This window comes from Bubalus kerabau, chromosome 17, assembly GCF_029407905.1.
Source record: "Bubalus kerabau isolate K-KA32 ecotype Philippines breed swamp buffalo chromosome 17, PCC_UOA_SB_1v2, whole genome shotgun sequence".
Classification (NCBI taxonomy): domain Eukaryota; kingdom Metazoa; phylum Chordata; class Mammalia; order Artiodactyla; family Bovidae; genus Bubalus; species Bubalus kerabau.
In genome coordinates, this window is record NC_073640.1 from 46,078,901 (window position 1) to 46,103,533 (window position 24,633).

At 37.8% G+C, this 24,633-nt stretch overlaps 1 protein-coding gene across 8 annotated transcripts in view; it reads left to right on the forward strand.

The window, feature by feature from the left end:
- ZNF507 (zinc finger protein 507) overlaps positions 1-23,541 on the forward strand; it is a 41,640-nt gene extending 18,099 nt beyond the window's left edge. For 4 of the 8 annotated variants that reach the window (XM_055552640.1, XM_055552641.1, XM_055552642.1 and 1 more), the window contains 2 exons: positions 19,443-19,577; positions 19,705-23,541. In XM_055552640.1, coding sequence (XP_055408615.1) covers positions 19,443-19,577; positions 19,705-20,071 — 502 coding nt within the window. In that variant the 3' untranslated portion in view covers positions 20,072-23,541. Of the gene's footprint in view, positions 1-3,621; positions 8,170-8,213; positions 13,006-15,385; positions 15,869-19,442; positions 19,578-19,704 lie in introns of those variants that run through there. The other 4 variants (XR_008704078.1, XM_055552645.1, XM_055552644.1 and 1 more) reach the window with 4 other exon arrangements.
- Positions 23,542-24,633: the final 1,092 nt, after the last annotated feature.

Genomic DNA, 24,633 nt, shown 5'->3' on the forward strand with positions numbered 1-24,633 from the left:
TGTTGGGCTCAAATGACTGATAGTTATCTGTATACTTGAGTTTTTCTCATCTATAAAATGGCTCTGGTTCTATATATTTATTGTGTTTTGAAAATAAATATGTGGTAATATTCTTCCTTAAGTAGAAGAGTCGCCCAGATATACTACTATATGTTGATTTTTTAGTACCAATCCTATTTTAATACCCAGTCTAAAAATACCCAGTATTTCCTTAAATGTTTCAGAAGTATCTTTTATTAGACTTATTTTGTTTATATCAGGAGGTCCAAACATTGCATTTGATGTGTTTCTTAAGTCTCTCTTTTTTAAATTTTGAAATAGACTTTATAACTTAATGCAGCATATATCCTGAAAATTATATAAATTAAAAGCATACAGCTTGATGAATGGTCACAAATTAAACCCATCATTGTAATTCCTCAGACCAAGAAATAAACCATTGCCAGTTTCTCAGCAGCACCCTATTCTTGGCCCTTCCACTCACTACCCCTGTCCCCCACCAGGTAACCACCATCTTGACTTCTAACATCATAAATTAGTTTTGCCCGTTTTTGAACTTAATATGAATGAAGTCATACAGCACATATTCTTTTACGTCTAGCTTCTTTCATTCAGCACCATTGTGTGTAATTCAGTGTAGAATTAATGTGTTCCTTTTTGTTACTGTATAGTATTCCATTTTAAGATTATGCCACAATTTATTTTTTATTTACTCTTGATGGATATTTAGATTATTGGCCAGACTTTCCCCCATTATGAATAATGCCAATATTCTTTTACATATTTTTTCATGAAATGGGTTCTTTTCCATTGGTGTATACCTAGGAGTGGAATATGGGGGTAATAGAACATGCTACTTGGAGAAGGAAATGGCAACCCACTCCAGTGTTCTTGCCTGGAAAATCCCAGGGCTGGGGGAGCCTGATGGGCTGCCGTCTATGGGGTCACACAGAGTCGGACACGACTGATGCGACTTAGCAGCAGCAGCAGCAGAACATGCTACATTGAGGTGTGGTGGATATTGTCAATGGTTATCCAGAATGGTTATGCCAATTTACAGTGGCTGTACCAGTTCAGACCCTCATCCATACTTTGTTTTATCAGTCTTGAATTTTGATCCTTCTTGTAGGTACATATGTTGTGGTGGTTCTCATTTGCATTTCCTGATGATTTATGTAGTTGAGCATCTTTTCACGTGTTAACTGCGCATTTCTTTATTGGTGGTCTGCTTTTTTATGACTGATTTTGCAGCAATTCTTTATGTGTTCTGAATACAAGGGTTTTTGTTTGTTTGTTTTTTGGTCTATTATGTGAATTGCACATATCTTCTATACTTAAAGCTACTCTCAGTGGTATCTTTTGAAAAAAATTTCTAGTTTTAATGTAACCAGATGTATTAATCTTTTTCTTTGTGCTTAGGCCTTATATATCTTTATACTCTGAAACTGATGCTGATTTTTCTAAATAGTCGTGCAATTAAGGTAGATGATGAAAGGAGAGGTAAAATGTGTGCTTATAAAATAATGATCCTGATTTTCAGGGATTCACATTAACTGAGTCAAAAATTCTGTGTGCTTTTGTATTAATGACCCTGGTTTTATAATAGGACACAAAAAGTAAAAGAAAAATCTCAAAAAAAAAAAAAAAAGAAAACCAGAAAGGATTTAAGCAATGGAAATGACATTTGGAATGACAGAGTTGCCTCCTATATGTGGTCAGTTATTGTAAAAAGTCTGGTCTTTATACAGCTATATTACAGATGGTAATGGCTGCAGAAGGAAATGGCAGCCCACTCCAGTATTCTTGCCTGGAGAATTCCATGGGCAGAGGAGCCTGACAGGCTGCAGTCCTTGGGGTCACAGAGAATCAGACACAACTGAGTGCCTAACACACAATAATAATAGCTAACATTTTTCATGGGCCAGGCAATGTGCTGAGTACTCAGTCTGTGTCAGCTCACTTGATCCTCATGACAGCCCCGTTCTTAGGAATGTTACTACTATTAATGTTGTATTAATAGATATGGAAAGGAGGCTAGGTAGATGAAACGATCTCCCATGATCTCCCCAGGTGGCAGAGCCAGGCCTTGAACCCTTGCTCCTGTCAGCTGTGCCACTCTGCCTGTATCTGCTTTGCCAGAGAGAACTCTTCATGAGGCATGCTGCCAAACCACCCCCAACTTCGTGGTGTAAAACAGCAGCTCTTCCATTCGACTCGGGGATTCTGCAGCTCAGGAATTCAGAAAGGGCATTATAGGGGTGGCTTGTCTCTGTTCTATGAGGTCTGGAACTCAAGCGGGAAGACCTGAAGTCTGGAGGTAACTGCGATGACAGGGGTTGCAGGCATCTGAGGGCTCCCTCACCAGTCGGACTGTCGACCAGGGCCTCAGCTGGACCTCTCAGCTGGAGCACGTACATGATTTCTCCACATGGACTTTTCCAAGTGTGCTGGTTCCACAAGTGAATGCTTAGGTGAGAAGTAGATGAAAGCAGTATTACCTTTTATGACATACCCATGGAAGTCACATGTCATCACTTCTACCAACTTAGACTTCATTTTTTTTAATTTATTTATTTTTAATTGGAGGATAATTGTTTTACAATATTGTGTTGGCTTCTGCCACGCATCAACATGAATCAGCCATAGGTATTATATTAATATATGTCCAATCATTCTTGAACCTCCCTCCCTCCTTCCACCCTGTGCATGCTTACTCGCTTCAGTTGTGTCCAACTCTGTGTGACCCTATGGATTGTAGCCTGCCAGGCTTCTCTCTCCATGGGTTTATCCAGGCAAGAACACTGGAGTAGGTTGCCATGCCCTCCTCCAGGGGATCTTCCCGACCCAAGGATCGAACCCACATCTCTTATGTCTCCTGCATTGGCAGGCAGGTTCTTTACCACTGGTACCATCTGGGAAGCCTGCCTTCCACCCTACAGGTCTTAAATCTCTTTTAATCTGAAACCATGTTGAATTGTCAGTTGCATTAGCTTGGGAAAAATCTCAAGTCTTTGAAAAATTTGTTTTAAGGAAAACAGTTTAGCTTATGGTTTAATTTGGAGGGAAAAGAAATGTGTTTCGTTTAGAAGGAATGAACTGATGGACTTTGATTCTTATAGTGGCACAAAGAGTTCTTAGATTCATCACAAAATTTGAAGTGAATCTTCTCTGGGCCTTAGTTTATGTATTCCTTTAAAAGCACAGAAAACTAATTGAATGTGGTAAGACAAATCCTATTGCAAGGTTTCTACTTCAGTCTTTTCACATATGTTCAAGTCATACCTCCAGTACTGCAGGACATCTGGTTCTGCTTTCCTCTGCCTAACCCCTCAAGACAATTGTTCCTAATTAAAGCACATCTGGAGTAATGTCCAAGTAAAGCCCTAGGCCAGGGAAATAGGGTAGTTTAACCACATTCTTAGCTCTGTGGGGATTAAAGTAACTGACCTGTTAGCAATGGGAAAAAGCCTATAGAAAAATTCAGTTCGGGTTTTTAGCCAGATTCAGAAACCTTGGATTTTCTGATGTCGAATGTTTTCCATACCACTGAGCAACTCAGTTCTCAGCAGAATTAGCTGAGTGTCCTGCAAATTTAATTCAGTCTTGACATTGTCTACCCAGAGACAGCATCAGATCCCACCAGTGAAGGGCTCAGTCCCACAAGACTGCCCTCACTTCAGATGCCAATCGCAAGTCTAGTCTGTTACCTGTTCTTCTACTGGCTGGCCATAAATCAGGTAAATAAGGTTCTTGTGACTCCCTCCTCAGGTTTGATTAATTGGCTAGAAAGGATACAGGTGTACAATCAGATGAAGAGACACAGAGGGCAAAGCCAGGAGAGGTGGAGTTTCCGTGCCTTCTCTGGGTGTGCCACTCTCCCAGCCCTTCACGTGTTTACCAACCTGGGAACTCTCTGAACCATCCTTCAGTTTTTATGGAGGCTTCATTCCATAAGCACGATTGATTAAATCATTGGCCATTGATGGCTGAACTGAATCTCAGTAGTCTGTCCACTGAGACTGGAAGTTCCAACCCTCTAATCACATGGTTGGTTCCTCTGGCAGTCAGCTTCCATCCTTAGGTTACCTAGGGCAGGGATCCCCAACCTCTGAGATCTAATGCCTGATGATCTAATGTAATGATAATAGAAATAAAGTGTACAATAAATATAATGCCCTTGAATCATCTGGAAACCATCTCCCTCATCCCCTATCCATGTAATAATTGTCTTTCATGAAACCAGTCCCTGCTGCCAAAAAAGCTGGGAACCACTGACCTAGAAACTTTCCCAAAAATCACCTCATTAACATACAGAAGATCTTTATCGCTCTATCTCTTGGGGAATTCAAGGGTTATAGGAGCTCTGTATCAAGAACTGGGATGAAGACCAAGTATATATTGTTATAAATCATGATATCACAGATTTCTGTTGATACATTAACATTCTGTTCTTTTTCTGACTCAGCAAAACGCATAGTCATGGAATTTACACCTTCATGAAAGAATACAGATAATAAAAAAGTAAAACTAGAATTTCAGAAAATAAGTGAAGTGAAGTGAATAAAACAGACAGTAATTAATAGTGGTTCATACTAATTTTTTTTTTAACTAAGAGAATTTGGTTTGCCCCATGAAATTATACAGAAAAAGCAGAGAAGGAATGAAAATAAGAAACTATTTTAGCTGATAGAAATATTTTCTTTAAAAGGGAGTAAAAATAGATTTAAGCCACCTTTACGTAACTTTGAAGTTAAGGTTCTCTTATCACATTCTTTCTCCTCTAATCAGTTAAAAATCATTTTAGTAAATGCTTACCATTTTCAGATTGTTCCTGCATTTTTTTTTTTTCATACTTAGATCTTTAAATGAATATTCACCATTATAAGTGTTCCTTCAGGATAACCTTTGTGCCAGGCTAAGGTAGGTATTCATAGAATTAGGACTTAATTGTTCAGCACATTGCTCTTGCTTTATCTCTTCTCTTCTTAAAAAAGATTTTAAGGACCTTATATTAAGGGATATTGAACAACAGCAAAATTTACAGAAATAAATCTTTATCCAGTAGAATGAGAAAGAAATTTGAAAAGTAAAAAAGGCTTCATCTGTATGCCTTGTTTACATAGGAAAGCTAATGAAAGTGATAGACCCTAGGTTACCTCATAGATTACACTGAATTGTTAGAAAAGAGCATTTCTGACCATGAATAATATTTCACAGTAAATTTTAGCTTTTCTCCAGCTCTGAGAGATACTCATCCTCGACTGAACAACAACAGTGTAAGGGACATAGATTATATAATCAGGGAAACGTTTAAATAAAGACCACATTTGCTGACCAGTTGAGTTAGAACAGAAATTGGCTTCGCAATTTTAACTAAACATCCAAAAGCAGAGACTCTGATTTCAGACAATATAGTGAACGAGATAAAATTGAACAGCTGTCCCAATGAAGATGACTAAAATGCTGGGTAAATATTTAAAACAATGTTTATGTGTATATTTTATCTATCAGGGAAACTGGGAAACTACAGAGATAAAAATCAAAGTAAAGCACATAACCTCTAAGGTAAACGATCCTGTCAGCATGAATGAATCTCAGACACATTGAGCTAAGACAAAGAAGCAAGTCACACAAGAATACATAAAGTGTGATTATATTTATATGCCCAAAAAATATGTGAATAAACAATATTTTGGGATTGCTGTTGTTCATTTGCTGAATCGTGTCTGGCTCTTTGCGACCCCATGGACTGCAGCACGCCAGGCTCCTGTCCTCCATTATCTCCTGGAGTTTGCTCAAACTCATATCCATTGAATGAGTGATGCCATCTAACCATCTCATTCTCTGCTGCCTGCTTCTCCTTTTGTCTTCAATCTTTGCCAGCCTCAAGGTGTTTTCCAGGGAGTTGGCTCTTGGCATCAGGTGGCCGAAGTATTGGAACTTCAGCATCAGTCCTTCCAATGAAGATTCAGGGTTGATTTAGGATTGACTGGTTTGATCTCCTTGCAGTCCAGAGGACTCTCAGGAGTCTTCTCCAGCACCACAGTTCAAAGGCATCAATTCTTTGGTGCTCAGCCTTCTTTATGGTCCAACTTCACATCTGTACATAACTACTAGAAAAACCATAGCTTTGATTCTATGAACTTTTGTCAGCAAAGTGATGTTTCTGCTTTTTAATATGCTGTCTAGGATTGTCATAGCTTTTCTTCCAAGGAGCAAGCATCTTTTAATTTCATGGCTGCAGTCACCATCCACAGTGACTTTGAAGCGCAGGAAAATGCATCCGCTTTTTCCTCTTCTATTTGCCATGAAGTGATGGGACCAGATGCCATGATCTTAGTTTTTTGAATGTTGACATTCAAGCCAGGTTTTTCACTCTTCTCTTTCACCCTCATCAAGAGGCTCTTCAGTTCCTCTTTTAAAAAAAAAAAAATCTTTTTATTTTGTATTGGAGTATAGCAGAATAACAATGTTGTGAAAGTTTCAGGTGAACAGGGAAGGGACTCAGCCATATATATACATGTGTCCGTTCTCCCCCACACTGCCCTTCCATCCAGGATGCCACATAACATTGAACAGAGCTCCATGTGCTAGACAGTAGGTCCTTATTGGTTATCCATGTTAAATACAGCAGTGTGTACATGTCCATCCCAAACTCCGAAACTATCCCTTCCGTCCATCCTTCCCCCTGACAACCGTAAACTTCTGGAATTCTGTGAGTCTGATTCTGTTTTGTAAGTTCATTTGTGTCATTTCTTTTTAGATTTTAGGGATACATAAAGGTAAAACTAAGAAAGTAAACAAATCATACACAAAATTCAGAGAAGTGATGCCTCTTTTGAGGAGGAACAGGTATGAGATCTTGGAGGAACCCACAAAGAGGTCTTAAGATAAAGGTAGTCTTCTCCTTAAGCATTTATTGTGAACCCAGGGTTTATCATTTTGTAAAATTGCATGGACACTTTATACCACTCTTTTTCATTTCACAAAACAAAAAATCATTTTTCCAATTGTATATGCAAACTATTCCAAATTCTTTGGGAGAAATGGTGATAAGGAAGTGAAGTATGTAGATTTTGTGGATAATTCAGTTTCTTGTTTGAGGTTTTGATTGGGTAATACATACGTGCACAGATGAACTTTAGAATCAGCTTGTCATAGTTTCCTCTTAAAAATAATTCTGTTGCTATTTGTATTGGGATCATGGTAAGCTTCTAGAATAATTTAGAAAGAATTGACAACTTTATGCAAACAAGGTTTGGGCTCTTCCATTTTTTTCAAGTCATCTGTTGTCCTTCATAAGCATGCAGAGTTTTCTCCATTTATATTATTGTGAATATTTCTTGTTTCATATGTGCATATATCCATGCATACATATATGTATGCATTAAGTATACAGATAGTTCTCAGTTTGTGCAATAGTATGGGACCATAAAAATGATTGGCAAGCTGAAATTATGTAAAGCCATCTTAATTGTGAAAACTACAGTTGTTCTATTATTTTTTAAATTAAAAATTAAGTTCTTTTACTGTTAGTTACAGATGTATAAGGAAATGAAAAATAGTAAAATATTAACTTAGTACACTGTAGCTTAAAACTCAGAAACACTGAAAATGAGCGTTTTATTCAAGCATAGTTTGCACAGTGCTTGTGTTCTCACTGTATGCCTTACAGCACAGGGTGAGCAGTCTTTCTGTGCCCTGGCCAATGGCCATATTCCTTTCTAAGTAGGGATCAACTTTGAACATTTTATCCTTTGCTCTTTAAATGTCATGAAACATCTCCAAGAGTTTCTGTTATATGAAGTTTTTCTCTGGCGTAACTTTCCCTGGAAACAGCTTTCCTTATTTATGTCATGGAGATCCTCTGGCTGCATACCTAGAGCTGCTTCAGCAGTGGCAGCATCAGCTTTCCTCTGGTCAGCTGTTTGTTCTCTGAGTCCATTTACGTTTGTGTCTAATTTCACTTCCAGCATTACCACTTTTGGGTTTCTTGCTGTGTGTTCTTCCATTTTGTTGGCCAGTTCTCTTTTTGGATCATCAATTTTTGTAAATTGTTACATGAATTTATCACTGGGATACAAGGAGGCGACATAACTACACGCTTTGCTGTCTGTGACTGAATTAATAGAAGCAACTGACTAACCACTGATAGACTTTGAAAGAAGTGACATAAATTAGTCACTGATTATATTTTGTTTTATTGTTTTCAGAGTGGACCAAAGAGCTCCTGGTGAAGTTTGTACACAACAGTTACTCACAGTTAATAATACTTTGAAATTTGAACAGTGGTGTTAGGAGACTCATCTAACTATATGCCATAGAAACGAAAATCCATTCATGTCAGAAATATTCAGGGCAAGGACTGCCTACACACACACACTTGCTGTTAGGCTTATTCCTTTTTTTTTTTTTTCTATTGCTCTTATAACTTGGATCCTTTCCTAGTTTTCAGTATTGTTATGTGGGGAAACTTGATGTATACAGCATGTTAGCTTTATACACTTACTGAATTATCTTATTACTTGTAATTAATTTCCTGTTGGATTGCCAGGTTCATAATTGTATTATCTGCAAATACTTTTCTCAACAATGCCTTTATGATATTTACACATATTCTTTCTGTTATCTAATTGTACTGACTAGTAACTGAAAGGAAAGTCAGATGCTATAAAGAACAATATTGTAATATTCTTGGAATGTTAGGTCCATCAATCAAGGTAAATTGGAAGTGGTCAAACAGGAGATGGGAAGAATGAACATCAACATCTTAGGAATCAGTGAAATAAATTGGACGGGAATGGGCAAATTTAATTCAGATGACCATATTATCTATTACTATGAGCAAGAATCCCTTAGAAGAAATGGAGTAGTCCTCATAGTCAACCAAAGAGTCTGAAATGAAGTACTTGGGTGCAATCTCAAAAAGGACAGAATGATCTCAGTTCGTTTCCAAGGCCGACCATTCAGTATCACAATGATCCAAGTCTATGCCCCAACCACTAATACCAAAGAAGATGAAGTTGAACAGTTCTATAAAGACCTACAAGGCCTTCTAGAACTAACACCAAAAAAAGATGTCCTTTGCATCATGGAGGACTGGAATGCAAAAGTAGGAAGTCAAGGAATACCTGGAGTAACAGGCAAGTTTGGCCTTGGAGTACAAAATGAAGCAGGCAAAAACTAACAGTTTTGCCAAGAGAACACACTGGTCATAGCAAACACTCTCTTCCAACAACACAAGAGATAACTCTACACACGAACATCACCAGATGGTCAATACTGAAATCAGATTGGTTATATTCTTTGCAGCTGAAGATGGAGAAGCTCTGTACAGTCAGCAAAAACAAGACCAGGAGCTGATCAGATGATAAACTCCATATTGCCAAATTCAGACTTAAAGAAAGTAGGGAAAACCACTTGACCATTCAGGTATAACCTAAGGGTCATACAGTGGAAGTGACAAATAGATTCAAGGGATTAAATCTGATAGAGTGCCTAAAGAACTATCAACAGAGGTTCATAACATTGTACAGGAGGTGGTGGCTAAAACCATCACCAAGAAAAAGAAATGCAAGAAATCAAGATGGTTGTCTTACAAATAGCTGAGAAGAGAAGCAGAAGGCAAAGGAATAAAGGAAAGATAAACCCATCTGTATGCAGCGTTCCAAAGAATATCAAGGAGAAATAAGAAAGCCTTTTTAAGTGAACAATGCAAAGAAATAGAGGAAAACAATAGAATGGGAAAGACTAGAAATCTCTTCAAAAAAATTATAAATATCAAGGAAACATTTCTTACAAAGATGGACACAATAAAGGGCAGAAATGGTATGAACCTAAAGAAGCAGAAGAGATAAAGAAGAGGTGGCAAGAATACACAGAAGAACTGTACAAAAAAGGTCTTAATGACCCGGATAACCATGATGGTGTGATCACTCACCTAGAGCCAGACATCCTGGAGTGTGAAGTCAAGTGCGCCTTAGGAAGCATTACTACGAACAAAGCTAGTGGAGGTGATGGAATTGCAGCTAAGCTATTTTAAATCCTAAAAGATGATGCTGTTAAAGTGCTGCACTCAATATATCAGTGCTGAGATCTTCCAGATGTACAAGCTGGATTTGAAGAGGCAGAGGAACCAGAGGTCAAATTGCCAACATCTGTTGAATCATAGAAAAAGCAAGGGAATTCCAGAAAAATATCTACTTCTGCTTCATTGACTATGTGGATCACAACAAACTGTGGGAAATTCTTGAAGAGATGGGAATACCAGGCCATCTTACCTCCCTCCTGAGAAACCTGTATGCAGGTCAAGAAGTAACAGAACCGGACATGAAACAATGGACTGGTTCAAAATTGGGAAAGGAGTATGTCAAGGCTGTGTATTGTCACCCTGCTTGTTTAACTTCTATGCAGAGTACATCATGTGAAATGCCCAGCTGGATGAAGCATAAGCTAGAATCAAGATTACCGGGAGAAATATCAATAACCTCAGTTATGCAGATGACATCACACTAATGGCAAAAAACAAAGAGGAACTGAAGAGCCTCTTGATGAAGGTGAAAGAGGAAAAACTGGCTTAGAATTCAGCTTTCAAAACACTAAGATCATGGCCTCTGGTCCCATCACTTCGTGGCAAATAGAAGGGGAAAAGATGAAAACAGTGACAGACTATTTTCTTGGGCTCCAGAATCACTGCGGACAGTGACTGCAGCCATAAAATTAAAAGACACTTGGTGCTTAGAAGAAAAACTATGACAAACCTAAACAACATATTGAAAAGTAGAGACGTCACTTTGCCGACCAGAGTCTGTATAGGCAGAGCTATGGTTTCTCCAGTAGTCATATACGGATGTAAGAGTTGCACTATAAAGAAGGCTGAGTGCCAAACAGTTGATGCTTTCCAACTGTGGTGCTGGAGAAGATTATAGAGTTCCCTTGGACAGCAAGGAGATCAAACCAGTCAATCCTAAAGAAAACCAACACTGAGTATTCCATTGGAAGGACTGATGCTGAAGCTGAATCTCCAATACTTTGGCCACCTGATGCGAAGAACTGACCCATTGGAAAAAACCCTGATGCTGAGAAACATTGAAGGCAAGAGGAGAAGGGGCCAACGGAGAATGAGATGGTTGGATGGCATCATCGACTCAATGGACATGAGTTTGAGCAAACTCCTGGAGATTGTGACAGACAGGGAAACCTGGCGTGCTGCAGTCCATGGGGTCGCAGAGAGTCAGACATGACTGAGTGACCGAACAACAGCAACAAAGTACCTCCACAATTCTAAATAACAGTGGGGATAGTGACCATCCTTACTTTGTTCTTGGGCTTAATGGGAAAGTTTCTGATGTTTCTGCTTTAAGCTTTATGCTAGTTTTGGGGGTTTAGGTAGATATATTTTTTCATGTTGAAGCATTATTTGCCTAGCATATTTTGGTGAGAAATTTTATTGAGAGTTAATTGGGTTCAGGTGTTATCAGCCTGATTCAAGTGCCTCCTAAACTGTGGTAGGGAACACAACTGTACCCATCAAGTTATGTTTGAAAAAGAATAGAAATGGAAAAAAGTAACCCTGAATCTGATAAAACCTCTACATCAGTAGTTCCCAGATGAGACATTTGGCAGTGTCTGGAGATACTGTTGGTTGTCACAAGAGGAAGAGAAGATGCTAGCAGCACCTAGTGGGTAGAGGAAAGTGATGCTGCTGAAACCATCCCGCAATGCTCAGAGCAGCCTCCGCAATAAAGAATTGTCTAGCCAAAATGTCAAGTGCAAAGGTTTAGAAACTTCTAGATCTCTCACTACCGCTTACAAAAAAAAAAAAGATGTGGGGAATATAGAAACGTGACACTAACAGAAAGTAATCAGTACAGCTTGTGAAATGTTCTGGGAGGCAGATGACCTGGAGCCTTCAACATACGAATGGCATGAGAGGGATGGGGAAAAGAAAGAATTATTACATATTAAAAGAGTTCAAGATGTATGCCAACCAAATGCAATATAGTACTATATATACCATTTCACATGCGCGACTTGAGCATCTCAGATTTCGATATCTATGGGAGGGAGAACCAGTTCCTGCATATACCCAGGGATAACTGTATAGATCTTATTTGGGTTCTCATTCAAATAAACCATTTCTGCAGAAATCAGGGAAATTTGAGGGAATACATGAAACGAGATGAGCAAAATGCCAGTAATTACTGCAGTTGAGAAATGGAGATTCATTATACTTTCCTACTTTAGTTTTTGCTTCAGTTGTCCATTATAAAAATTTTTCTTAAGATGGATATTGAATTTCTTTGGATTAACTTTCAGTAACATCAGTGAAAATGACTTGTCTCTTATTGATCTTTTCAAATAATGATTTATTATAATATATTTCCTAATATTCTCTGTGTTCCTAAAATAAGCCTCCCATGAAGAACATGGCAATGCCTGCTAAGTCGCTTCAGTTGTGTCCGATTCTTGAGAGACCCTATGGACTGTAGCCCTCCAGTCTGCTCTGTCCATGGGATTCTCTAGGCAAGAATACTGAAGTGGGTTGCCATGCCCTCCTCCAGAGGATCTTCCCTACCCAGGGATTGAACCTGCGTCTCGTATGTCTCCTGCATTGGAAGGCAGGTTCTTTACCATTAGCGCCACCAGGGAAGCCCTTCACCTTTTTATAAAAGTTTTTTTTTTTCTTTAAAGCCTTTATAAAAAGGCTTTCAAAGTCTTTTTATAAAATTAGAATAATATTGATACTAAAATTTGGCAAGGGCAACAGAAGACTATACACCAATCTCAATTAGGACTATCAATGCAGGTATACTGAATAAAATGCTATAAAACAGACTTGTATAGTAGATTAAAAGAATAATATTATTCTAATAATGCCATATATATATGTATATTCTTTTTATAAAAGCTTTTCATATTTTAAAAAACTTTTATATAAAGGTCTCTGGAACTTTAAACGTACAAGCTAAGTTAAATACGAAGAAGCTGGCTAGTCTATTATTTTAGTCACTGGAATAGTAGGCCTTTAGGGAAAAAATTAATATCTTATCATTTCTGCTTTATTGGCTGTGCGAAAGCCTTTGACTGTGTGGATCACAATAAACTGTGGGAAATTCTGAAATAGAGGGGCATACCAGACCACCTGACCTGCCTCTTGAGAAACCTGTATGCAGGTCAGGAAGCAACAGTTAGAACTGGCCATGGAACAACAGACTGGTTCCAAATAGGAAAAGGAGTACGTCAAGGCTGTATATTGTCACCCTGCTTATTTAACTTATATGCAGAATACATCATGAGAAACGCTGGGCTGAAGGAAGCACAAGCTGGAATTAAGATTGCCGGGAGAAATATCAATAACCTCAGATATGCAGATGACACCACCCTTAGGGCAGAAAGTGAAGAAGAACTAAAGAGCCTCTTGATTAAAGTGAAAGAGGAGAGTGAAAAGCTCTCCTTAAGCTCAACATTCAGAAAACTTAAGATTATGGTATCTGGTCCCATCACTTCATGGCAAATAGATGGGGAAACAGTGGCTGACTTTATTTTTCTGGGCTCCAAAATCACTGCAGATGGTGATTGCAGCCATGAAATTAAAAGACGCTTACTCCTTGGAAGGAAAGTTAGACCAACCTAGACAGCATATTGAAAAGCAGAGACATTACTTTGTCAATAAAGGTCTGTCTAGTTAAAGCTGTGGTTTTTCCAGTAGTCATGTATGGATGTGAGAGTTGGACTGTGAAGAAAGCTGAGCGCTGAAGAATTGATGCTTTTGAACTGTGGTGTTGGAGAAGACTCTTGAGAGTCCCTTGGACTGCAAGGAGAACCAACCAGTCCATCCTAAAGGATATCAGTCCTGGGTGTTCATTGAAAGGACTGATGTTGAAACTGAAATTACAGTACTTTGGCCACCTGATTCGAAGAACTGACTCATTTGAAAAGACCCTGCTGCTGGGAAAGATTGAGGGCAGGAGGAGAAGGGGACGACAGAGGATGAGATGGTTGGATGGCATCACCGACTCAATGGACATGGGTTTGGGTGGACTCCGGGAGTTGGTGATGGACAGGGAGGCCTGGCGTGCTGTGGTTCATGGGGTTGCAAAGAGTCGGACACGACCAAGCGACTGAACTAAACTGATGCCCCCTGCAGTGGAAATGCAGAGTGTCAACCACTGGACCATCAGGGAAGCCCCACTATCAGCTTTTTTTTAATAGGTTAATTTTTAGAGGCAGTTTCGGTTCACTGCAGTATCAAGCAGAAGCACAAAGATTTCCCATATACTCTGTGCCCCACACATTCATAGCTTCCCCCATTATCAGCATCCCCCACCAGAGTAGTACATTTATGAGAATTGATGAGCCCATATTGACGCATCATTGTAATCCTGTCTGTAGTTTATATTTGGGTTCACTCTTGATACTGCACACACTGTGTATTTGAGTAAATGTATAATGACATGTATCTACCATTACAGTATCATACAGAGTAGTTTCACTGCCCTAAAAAAATCGGCTGAATCCCACCTATCTATTCCCCCTCAGTGACTCAGACCTTGGTGACTGCTTATCTTTTATTGATTCCATGGCTGTGGGTGGCACACTCCCAGCTTTGTCCTTCTTCCACATTGTGTTGGCTCTCCTGGATCTTTTGCCTTCCATGTAAACTTTAGAGTCAGTTTGTCAGTATCCACAAAATAACTTGCTGTGGTTTTTATTGGAATAATATTGAATCTGTAGATCAAGTTGGGAAGAACTAACATCTTGACAGTATTGAGTCTTCCTATCCATGAATATAGATACTCTCTACATTTATAACTCTTTGATTTATCAGAGTTTTGTAGTTTTGTTCATAAAGGCAGACCTTGTACATATTTTGTTAGTTTCATACCTAAGCATTTTGTTTTCAGTACTGCTAAGGTAAGTGGGATTAAATGTTCTTAATTTCAAATGCTGCTTGTTTATGGCTGGAATATAGGAAAGCAATTGACTTTTTATATATATTAACCTTGTTTCCTGCAATCTTGATATAATTACTTACTAGTTCTAGGAGTTTTTTGGCATGTGCTTTAAGATTTTCTGTGTAGGCACTCATGACACATGAACAAACTGTATACATGTATACACACACACACATGTATTGCATAACTAGGACTTCAGTTATGATGCTGAACAGGCATGGTGAGATAAGACATCTGTGCTTTGTTCTTAAACTTACCAGGAAAGCTTTTAGTTTCTTATTAAGTATGATGTTACCTATAGGCTTACTCTAGATATTCTTTATGCGTTTGATGTGTGTCTTTATAAAGAGAGTTTCTTATAGACAACATATAATTGGGGCTTGTTTTTGATCCAGCCGGACAATCTCTGTCTTTTTCTGTATTTTTAGTTGTGCTGGGTCTTCGCTGGGCTCTGCACTGGGACTGCATGTGGGCTTTCTCTAGTTGCACCAAGTTGAAGCTACTCTTCATTGTGTTGTGTAGGCTTCTCATTGCAGTGGAGTCTCTTCACAGAACAGGGATTGAACTCTTGTCCTCTGCATTGGCAGGCGATTCTTATCCCCTGAGCCACTAGGATGGAGAAGGCAGTGGCACCCCACTCCAGTACTCTTGCCTGGAAAATCCCATGGTCGAAGGAGCCTGGTAGGCTGCATTCCATGGGGTCGCTGAGGGTCGGACACGACTGAGCGACTTCACTTTCACTTTTCACTTTCCTGCATTGGAGAAGGAAATGGCAACCCATTCCAGTGTTCTTGCCTGGAGAATCCCAGGGACGGGGGAGCCTGGTGGGCTGCCGTTTATGGGGTCGCACAAAGTTGGACACAACTGAAGTGACTTAGCAGAGCCACTAGGAAAGTCCCAATCTCCAGTTTTTAATTGGTGTATTTAGACCATTGACGTTTAAATGATGATTGATAATAGTTGAATTCATAGTTGCATATTTGTTACCGTTTTCTATTTGCTGTGCTTGTTCTATTTTTTTCTTTTATTCTTTTTCTGCCTTTTGTGGTTTTCATTGAGCATGTTATATGATTCCATTTTCTCTCCTTTCTTAGCATATCAGTTGTACTTAATTTTTTTTACTTTTCATTAATGGATTCCTAGGGTTTGGCATACACATTTACAGCTAATCCAAATCCACCTTCAAGTAACATTACTGGCTTCATGGGTATCCCAGGTACATTATAATAAAGTAACCTAATTCTTCTGTTCCATTATCTGCATTACTTCTTTCATTTCACTTATATATAAAGTGTGTGTGTGTGTGTGTGTGTGTGTGTGCACGTGCGCGCACGCACGTGGTGCACACATACATAAGCATACATAATCGAATATATTGTTGCTATTATTATTTTAAACAGTTATCTCTTAGATCAATTAAAATTAAAAACTTTTATTTTACCCTCTCTTACACCTTATCTGGGACTTCCCTGGTGGCTCAGTGGTAAAGAATCCTCCTCCCTATGCAGGAAACACTGGTTTGATCCCTGGATCAGGAAGATCCCCAGGAGGAAACAATGGCAACCCCCTCCAGTATTCTTGCCTAGGGAATTTCATGGACAGAGGAGCCTGGCACGGCGTGGCAAACATTCAGACTCAACTTTGCAACTGAATAGCACCAGCAGCATGATGTTTTTCCTTTCTTTGTGTAGATCCACATTTCTGAACTTGATCATTTTCCTTCTTTCTAAAGAACTTCTTGAACCTTTCTTGCAAGACAGATTTACCAGCAACAGATTACTTCAACTTTGTTTGTTGGAGAAAGTCTTTATTTCTGTTCAGTTTTGAAGAGTAAGTTTGCTGGTACAGAACTCTACGTTGGTTGATTTTTCTCTCAACACTTTGAATAGTTCACTCTACTTTCTTGCATTGTTTCTGAGAAGTTTCATTCTTCTTTGCTTATGTTTCCCTCTGGCTCCTTTTTTCTTTTTCTTTTATTTTCTGTAGTTCAAAACTGATGGGCTTACGTGTAGTCTTTCTGCCATTTATCCTGTTTGGTGTTCTCTGAGAGGCTTGTATCTGTGGTTTGATATCTAATGTTAATTTAGGGAACTTCTCAGTCATTACTGTTTAAAATAAATTCCTTCTGTTCTTTCTCTCTTCTGGTATTCCCATTACACATTGATTACACCTTTTGTAGTTGTATATTCTGTTTTTTCCAGTCCTTTTATTTATTTATTTTTTGCTTTTTGGTTTGGAGGTTTCTATCAGTTGTGATAGCCTCAGGCTCAGAGATTCTTTCCTCAGGTGTATCCAGTGCACTAATAAGCCCATTATAGGACTCCGCATTTCTGTTACCTATTTTTTTTATCTCATTTTATAGGGTTCTGACCTCTTTGATTTCCCTCTGGTTCTTTTTTGGAATTTCCGTCTCTCGTCTTTGTTACTCATCTGTTTTCCCATGCTGTGTATTTTATTCATTGGCACTCTTAGAATTATTCATCATAGTTGTTTTAAATCAGCGGTCTAATAATTCCAGCATCCTGCTATATCTGACTCTTGTTCATGTGCTTGCTCTGTCTCTTCAACTTTGGTTTTTGCCTTTTAGTATGTCTTATAATTTTTTCGTGATAATCAGGCATGATGTACTGGGTAAAAGGCTCTGCTGTCAGTAGGAATGTGATGGTTAAAAGTAAAGGGAGGGAAAATGTTCTGTAGTCCATGCCTAGGTCTCAGTTTTTTAGTGAGCCTGTGCCTCTGGGCTGTGAACTGTGCTTCTCAGCCCCCTCCCTCCCCAGCCCCTGGTTGACAAGATAGCTGGAATGTCCTGGAGTTGAGTATTTCTTTCCCTCAGGTCAGTTATGCTCTGATAAAACTCCAGTAGGTTAGGCTCTGGTTAAATAATTTATCCTGAGAGCAGACCTTGTTAAGAACAGAATGTTCTGGCATGTCTCAAAGTGGTCCTTTTACCCCTCTGCTAACTGTCTTGTTGTTGTGGTGAAGAGTTCAGATAAGTTACCTGATTTGTAATTGTAGATTGGTAATTAAATATTTAATAAAAATGACTTTTTAAAAGTATGTTTACAGTTTCCTAAAAAGATAAACATTCTGCTTTTAAGTATTTACACAAATGATGAAAACTAATATTCACAGAAAACCCTGCACATGAATGTTTAATAAAAGCTTTTTTCATAATTGACAAAACTTGGGAGCAACTAGATGTCTTTATTTTATCATAACGTACCTGAGCTATCCATGAAGCCAGTATAGTGTTACTTGAAGGTGGATTTGGGTTAGCTGTAAATGTATTTGCCAAACACTAGGGAAACCAATAATATAAAGTAAAAAAATAAGTATAACTGACATGTTAAGAAAGGAGAAAAATTGAATCATATAGTATGCTGAGTGAAAACCACAAAAGGCAGAAAAAGAGTAGAAGAAAATAATAGAAGAACAACAAATAGAAAACAGTAACAAATGTGGTAGCTTGGTGGAATATTATTCAGCGATGGAGAGAGGGGCCTCTCAAGCTCTGAAAAGACATGGAAGAACTTACATGCAAATGGCTAAGGGAGAGAAACCAGTCTGAAGAGGCTGTATACAGTATGATTCCAAATGTGCAACATGCTAGAAAAGGCAGAACTGTGGAGACAATAAAAGGATTGGTGACTGCCAGTGGTTAGGGCAGGAGGGATAAGTAGGCGGAGTGCCAGAAGGTGTTTAAGGTTGGGAAGTTATTCAGCGTGATGTTATGATGGATTCATGGCATTATGCATTTATCAAAATACATAGAACTGTACAACATAGTGAACCCTAATATAAACTGTAGACACTAGTTAATAATAATGTATCAATAATGGTTCATCAGTTGTAGCGAATATTCCATACTGATGCTAGATGTCAGTGATAGGAAGAACTGGGCACAGAAGGAAAAGAGGAGTTTATTCAGTTCAGATTTTACTGAATGTGCCCAATTATGTCAAACAATTGTTATTTGGACTAGAAACTTTAAGATAAGTATCTGTTTTACTTATGAAATCTACATTGTTGAAGCATTTCAGGACTACTACTTACATTTCCTGTGAATTTATAAGTAAGCACAGAGTTAATGTTGAATTATTTAATTCCTTTTTGCTTTCTTAAGAAATAAAGTGGTATAGAGAATTGATTTTGTGTATTTGTCCATGTGTGTGGTTAAATAATTTAGTGCAAAGATTTAGCATGTTAGTATATTAGAAATCTTTCCAAATACTTAATAGCTAAAGTAATTTGGGATGTTTGTGTCCTGACTCTTATCATTTCTTTATAATGTAAAATACTTTTATTTCATTGATTCTGAGAGATCCGCAGTAGGACATTTTAGCCTCTGATATCAATATGTCTCTTATAATCAGTGGCATCTTAGATTCAGTGAAATGTGATACCTAGTAAGTCCTTAGGAGAACAAATTTAATAGTTGTTACGAAATCGTGGGGTCATCTGATTTCCTTCTTCTCGGTTTTTCAGATGCTCGTTGTGTGGGTATGTGTGCAGCCATCCTCCTTCTTTGAAGTCTCACATGTGGAAGCATGCCAGTGACCAAAATTACAACTACGAACAAGTGAACAAGGCTATTAATGATGCAATTTCACAAAGTGGCAGGTATTTGATCTTACTATTATATATAAATAAATTACTGTTACATATCTATATATTTTCTGTAAAGTTAGAGTTAAATCTACTAGCCTGCATTATAACCAACTCAGTATTTGATGTGTTTTGTTTTAAGGATTCGGGGGAAATCCTCTGGAAAGACAGTATTAAACAGTGAAGAAAGAGCCGATTCTCTCACTTCTGGAAGTTCAGAAAATTTGGTGTCATCCTCAGAGCTGATTCCCCAGGCTCCCAATGAAGTCAGAGGTCCCAGCGAGAATGAGAAGCTAAGCCCTGCAAGTAATACCTCATGCAGTTTAGAAAAAAACTCCAGTCTGGCCCCTCCTGGCGTGGAGTATTGCGTTTTACTCTTCTGTTGTTGTATATGTGGTTTTGAATCTACCAGCAAAGAGAATCTCTTGGATCATATGAAAGAGCATGAGGGTGAAATTGTCAACATCATCCTGAATAAGGACCACAACACAACTCTAAACACAAATTAGATGGAATTGTTATCCAAAGAGGAAACCAGCCGAGGAAGACTCCTTTAAACTGCAGTCTGCCCTTCGTGCTGTCCAGCAACTTACTAGACACAGAGGAAATAGTTGGTGTGATTCTTGAGGAAATGACAGATGGTACTTTGGAACCAAATTTGTAATGTAATAAAAAATTCCAAATAGATAAGGGGTAATAATATTTAAGCATTTGAGTGAGAGGAAGTGGGTTGAGGAGGCAGCAAAGATATAACCTTACAATAACCTTCTGTTACCTCTTAGTTTGAGTGTATTTATTATTAAAAGCTTACTCTAGTGTAGAAATGCAAGCAAAAGAGTTAAGAAGGGGCTTTTCAGGAACTATTCCAAAACGTACTGTTAACTAAAGTGTCACAGTCTTAAGCAGACCTTAGTTTTCTTTATTCTCAATTTTGACATGAATGACAGGCCTCTTGTGAGAAATGGGAGGCAAGTGTCTGAGGGTTTGTGGTATCAACAAGAAAAAAAAGATTATTACAGGGCTTTGAGATGATTAAATCTTTCGCCAGATTGATAGGAATAAATCTACACTCAACCTGAGATATATTATTAATACTTTACTCTTTAGAAAGAAAAGAGATCTCTAAATCCAAATCTAGATTACAAGTAATCATTTACAAAGTAAATTATTGTCGTAAATTTACAGTGAATGTCTTGTGAGCAAAAGAGGAGAAAGGTGAATTCCTACCAACCTCAAATCAAAACTCAAGGTTCATAAAAATGGTGACTAGTGGAGCACAGTGCACTTCTCAGAGATTCTTTTCAGAGTGTGGATAGAAACCCCAGTTTCCTCACTAGTTACCTAGGCCTTCTAATCCGCTCTTCTAAACTAGACCAAGCTTGCTGTCTAAAAAAGTCTGTTAAAACAACGAAGTAGGCAACTGCGTCTAGCCATGAGACCTTGGAAATAGTTTAAACTGTTAAATAAAAATCATTTAGGGGAAGTGGGATGAAATTCAGAAGCCCCTTCAAATGAGTACTACTATTGAGATTTTATTTCCTTTAGTTTTTTATTTAGTTACACTTAGCATATGAAGTATAACCAAATGTGGCTAAAATATAGTAAAAAAAAATCCAAGTTTTTCTAAAACTTTTAATAACAAAAAACATTTGGGTTTCTCCTATCCAGGAAATTGCATTTTTTTTTGGTGTGCAATAGGACAACATGGGAAGCCAGTGAAAACTCGCCATCAGATAGATGAAATCTTCTCGTTAATTACACATTTTGTATTAGAGCATATTTCAAAGGGTAAAGAGAACAGTTGTTGGTTTGCTCTTGTAGCCCTGATCATTGTGTGTGCATTGTTGTGCTGATGTCAGTTCTGCCTACAAATCAGAAAGCGGCGGTGCACCATGCACTGCGCCATCTCCATGGTGCTCTTTCTGAACCTGACTCTTCATCCTCTGGAGCTAAGGCTGTGACTCTCATAAGCTTAGAAAACAGTGAAACGGAATTTTTTGAGTAGGATACTCGATGGACACATTTTAGGAAAGAATTCTCTTCCCAAAGTCCAGGTTTGAGTCGAATGAATTAACATTTTTCAGATAGCCTTAGGGAACTACTTAAGCGGGGCCGGGCACTTGAAATATTGTCTGATTTTTTTTTTTTTTTTTAATTTCATTTGATGGTGATATTTGAACAAACAGAATTGATTGAAACTTTGCAGCTCTTTAATTTAGGTAGCTTTAATTTATTTGTGAAAGTTAATCCATTTCTGATATCTGGTTTTTAAAAGAGAAGATGAATTTGTATATACTAAACTGTATTACTCAAGACCCCATACAGTCGCTTTTCTCATTTTCTCCTGTTTTCAGGATTAAAACACAGTGAAATTTTATTTCAGATTCAAATGATACATTTTAAATGGTTCCATTATTATATTGTTTTCACTCATATTTTTCATTACTGGTGGCTCTGGCTCAGTGTTTCTTTATAAAAATCTGTTATTCTGAAAACTGACAACCTTAGAAGAATTTTTTTGTTTCATAAATTTTCCTTGGCTTTAATTTTACATAATCATTTGGAAAATATTAATAACTAAATAACATTCCCAAAATTTCAACAATGAATTTTTGAATTAACTTGCTTCATTTCCTTAAACCACTTCCATTGGTTGTTAAATTTTCCATTTGGAATCACAAATTTAAATTTTCCCTAGCTCATGGGGAAAAAATTAACCCAGAAGTTCAAAAGTCTTTAAATATTCATCTGACTCTAGCCTAAAATATCTCCAAAAGCTTTCTCCTGGCCTGTAGGAGGAACCATACACCAAAAATGTTCTGTACTTGCCCATAATGGTTTTGTGACAAGCCTTAAGTTAACTGTCTCCACCAAGAACAATTGAGTATTTCTAAAAGTACTGATGAAGACTAAATATGCAATTTTAATTCTAGAAGAGATAGGTATTAAAATAATCAGCAGGAATTCTCTTTATATAGGAATAACATTTACTGGTACTCGATCTTTTGTTATAGAAAACTCAGTGTCTGTTTTCCATGCTGAACACTTAAATTCTAAGATTTGATAGTGAGCATAGTTTTTAAAACAAACTTACTGGATAAGGCAAAGGTGGGGAGGGGGAAGATGATGCATTCTGATCATTATAAATAATATTTTGTCAGGGCTCTATCATTTTCTCTTTCTCTAGTAATCCAGAATATGGTTGGTGTCCCCAGTGTTCTAACAGTACCATGCCTGTATTCCAGTTGACCTGTAGACTTCAAGCCCTGAGTCCAACCAGCACAGTGTAGTGACACTGACTGAAGCCTTTATTCTAGATCTTTGGTCTGTTCCAGGTAGCTATCAGTGGCTTTGCTACTATTTCTTTTTTTTTTTTGTCTCTTCTCACAAAGCGAGCCGTGGGCACCTACGTTTACATTGTATCTTCCTGCAATGTACTTGGCTTGACAGAGACAAGCAGGCTTCTCTATTGAGACTTACTATATTTTTAGTTTTCATAGACACTTATTTAATCTTTTTTTTATTGTACAGCAAGGTGCTCTAAGTAATATTCTATAAAATATATTTAATAGAAATTTGAGTTTGATATTCATGGACATGAATACATGTATTTTTTTAAGAAATAAGTATTGTGTAACACTACGGCATTGCTTCTATAGCCAAAGTCTGAAAATTTCCGAAACACTGACATGTAAAGACTACAGTTAATTCTGACACTGTATCTTATTAAAATAGGATGATTTGCATTTTGTAAAATTATCCTGCACATCAAGCTGCATGCCTTAACGCCTAAAACTCTAGGATTGTGTTCATGGTAGAACAGTTTATCTGTTCAATAAACAGTGAAGCAAGGTCTTAGCGCTTCTTTAACTACCTTTGGAAATACTGTACAATGTTAGAATAATTTATTTTGCTTTACAGGAGTTTGTCATGTATTGACTTTAATATTGTATTTTGGTAATAAATTTTTTGTTAAAAACACTTGCCTCTAAGTTTTATTAACAAAAAGTTACGTCCATTCTTAATTTGGAAATGTTGATTTAATCACTTAGAAATTTGGGCTTAAATAATGAAGAACTTCCCCAGGCTTAAAATAAGGGTTATGATTGCCTCTTAGTAACATGTTAAACTATTGGTGACTGGCATTATACTGTGTTGGACAGAGGTAACTGAAAAAGCATTTAGATTGTTTTAATCTTTTTAAAAATTCAATTTAATTTTCGAGGCTTTTTTTTCCTTGCTACACAGCTGTCTTTCACATCCGTATATGCTTTAAATTCTGATGCAGTCTAAGTGCTAAAGACTGGCTGTCTTAAGGGCAGTTACATTTTGCATGTGCATTATGCATTGCACTGGCAGTGGAGCTGGTCTGACTGTATCATTGGTCTGGTTACATTTTCCTAGAATCACGGGCTACCTCAACTGCTAGTGTCCGAGGCCACATATTTCTTCCCAAAAGCTTTAATCCCTTGTCCTGTCTCCCAGAGGCAGCATAATTATATCCCCTATCTTTTCAAGAGCCAAATCCCAACACTGTTGCCAACCTCCAGACAGCTGTAGAAATCCCAGCACAGAAGATCCAGAACATACGGTGCAGTTTGGTAGCCGCCAGCCACATGTGGCTGCTGAGCACTTGTAATGACGAGGATGCTAAGTGTACAATATGCAACAGCTCTGAAGACGTATTTTTTTAAATGTATCTCATTGATAGCTTTTTATATTGATTACTTGTTGAAATGATGTTTGGGATATTTTGGATTAAATAAAATATTAAAGTGAATTTCACCTGCTTATTTTTTTGTGTAGCTGCTGTAAAATTTTAAATTGTGTATGTGGCTCACATTGTATTTCTGTGGTGATTTATTTAGAAGAGGGTTAGTAAACTGACAGCTCTTGCTTGGAATCTGGCCTGACACCCATACTTGTAAAAATAAAGTTTTATTGGGACACAGCCATACCCAGTCATTTGCATATTGTATACGGCTAATTTTGAGGTACAGCAGCAGCACTAAATAGTTGTTAGAAAATACATGCACCATGAAACCCAGCTTACGATCTGTTTAATAGTAAA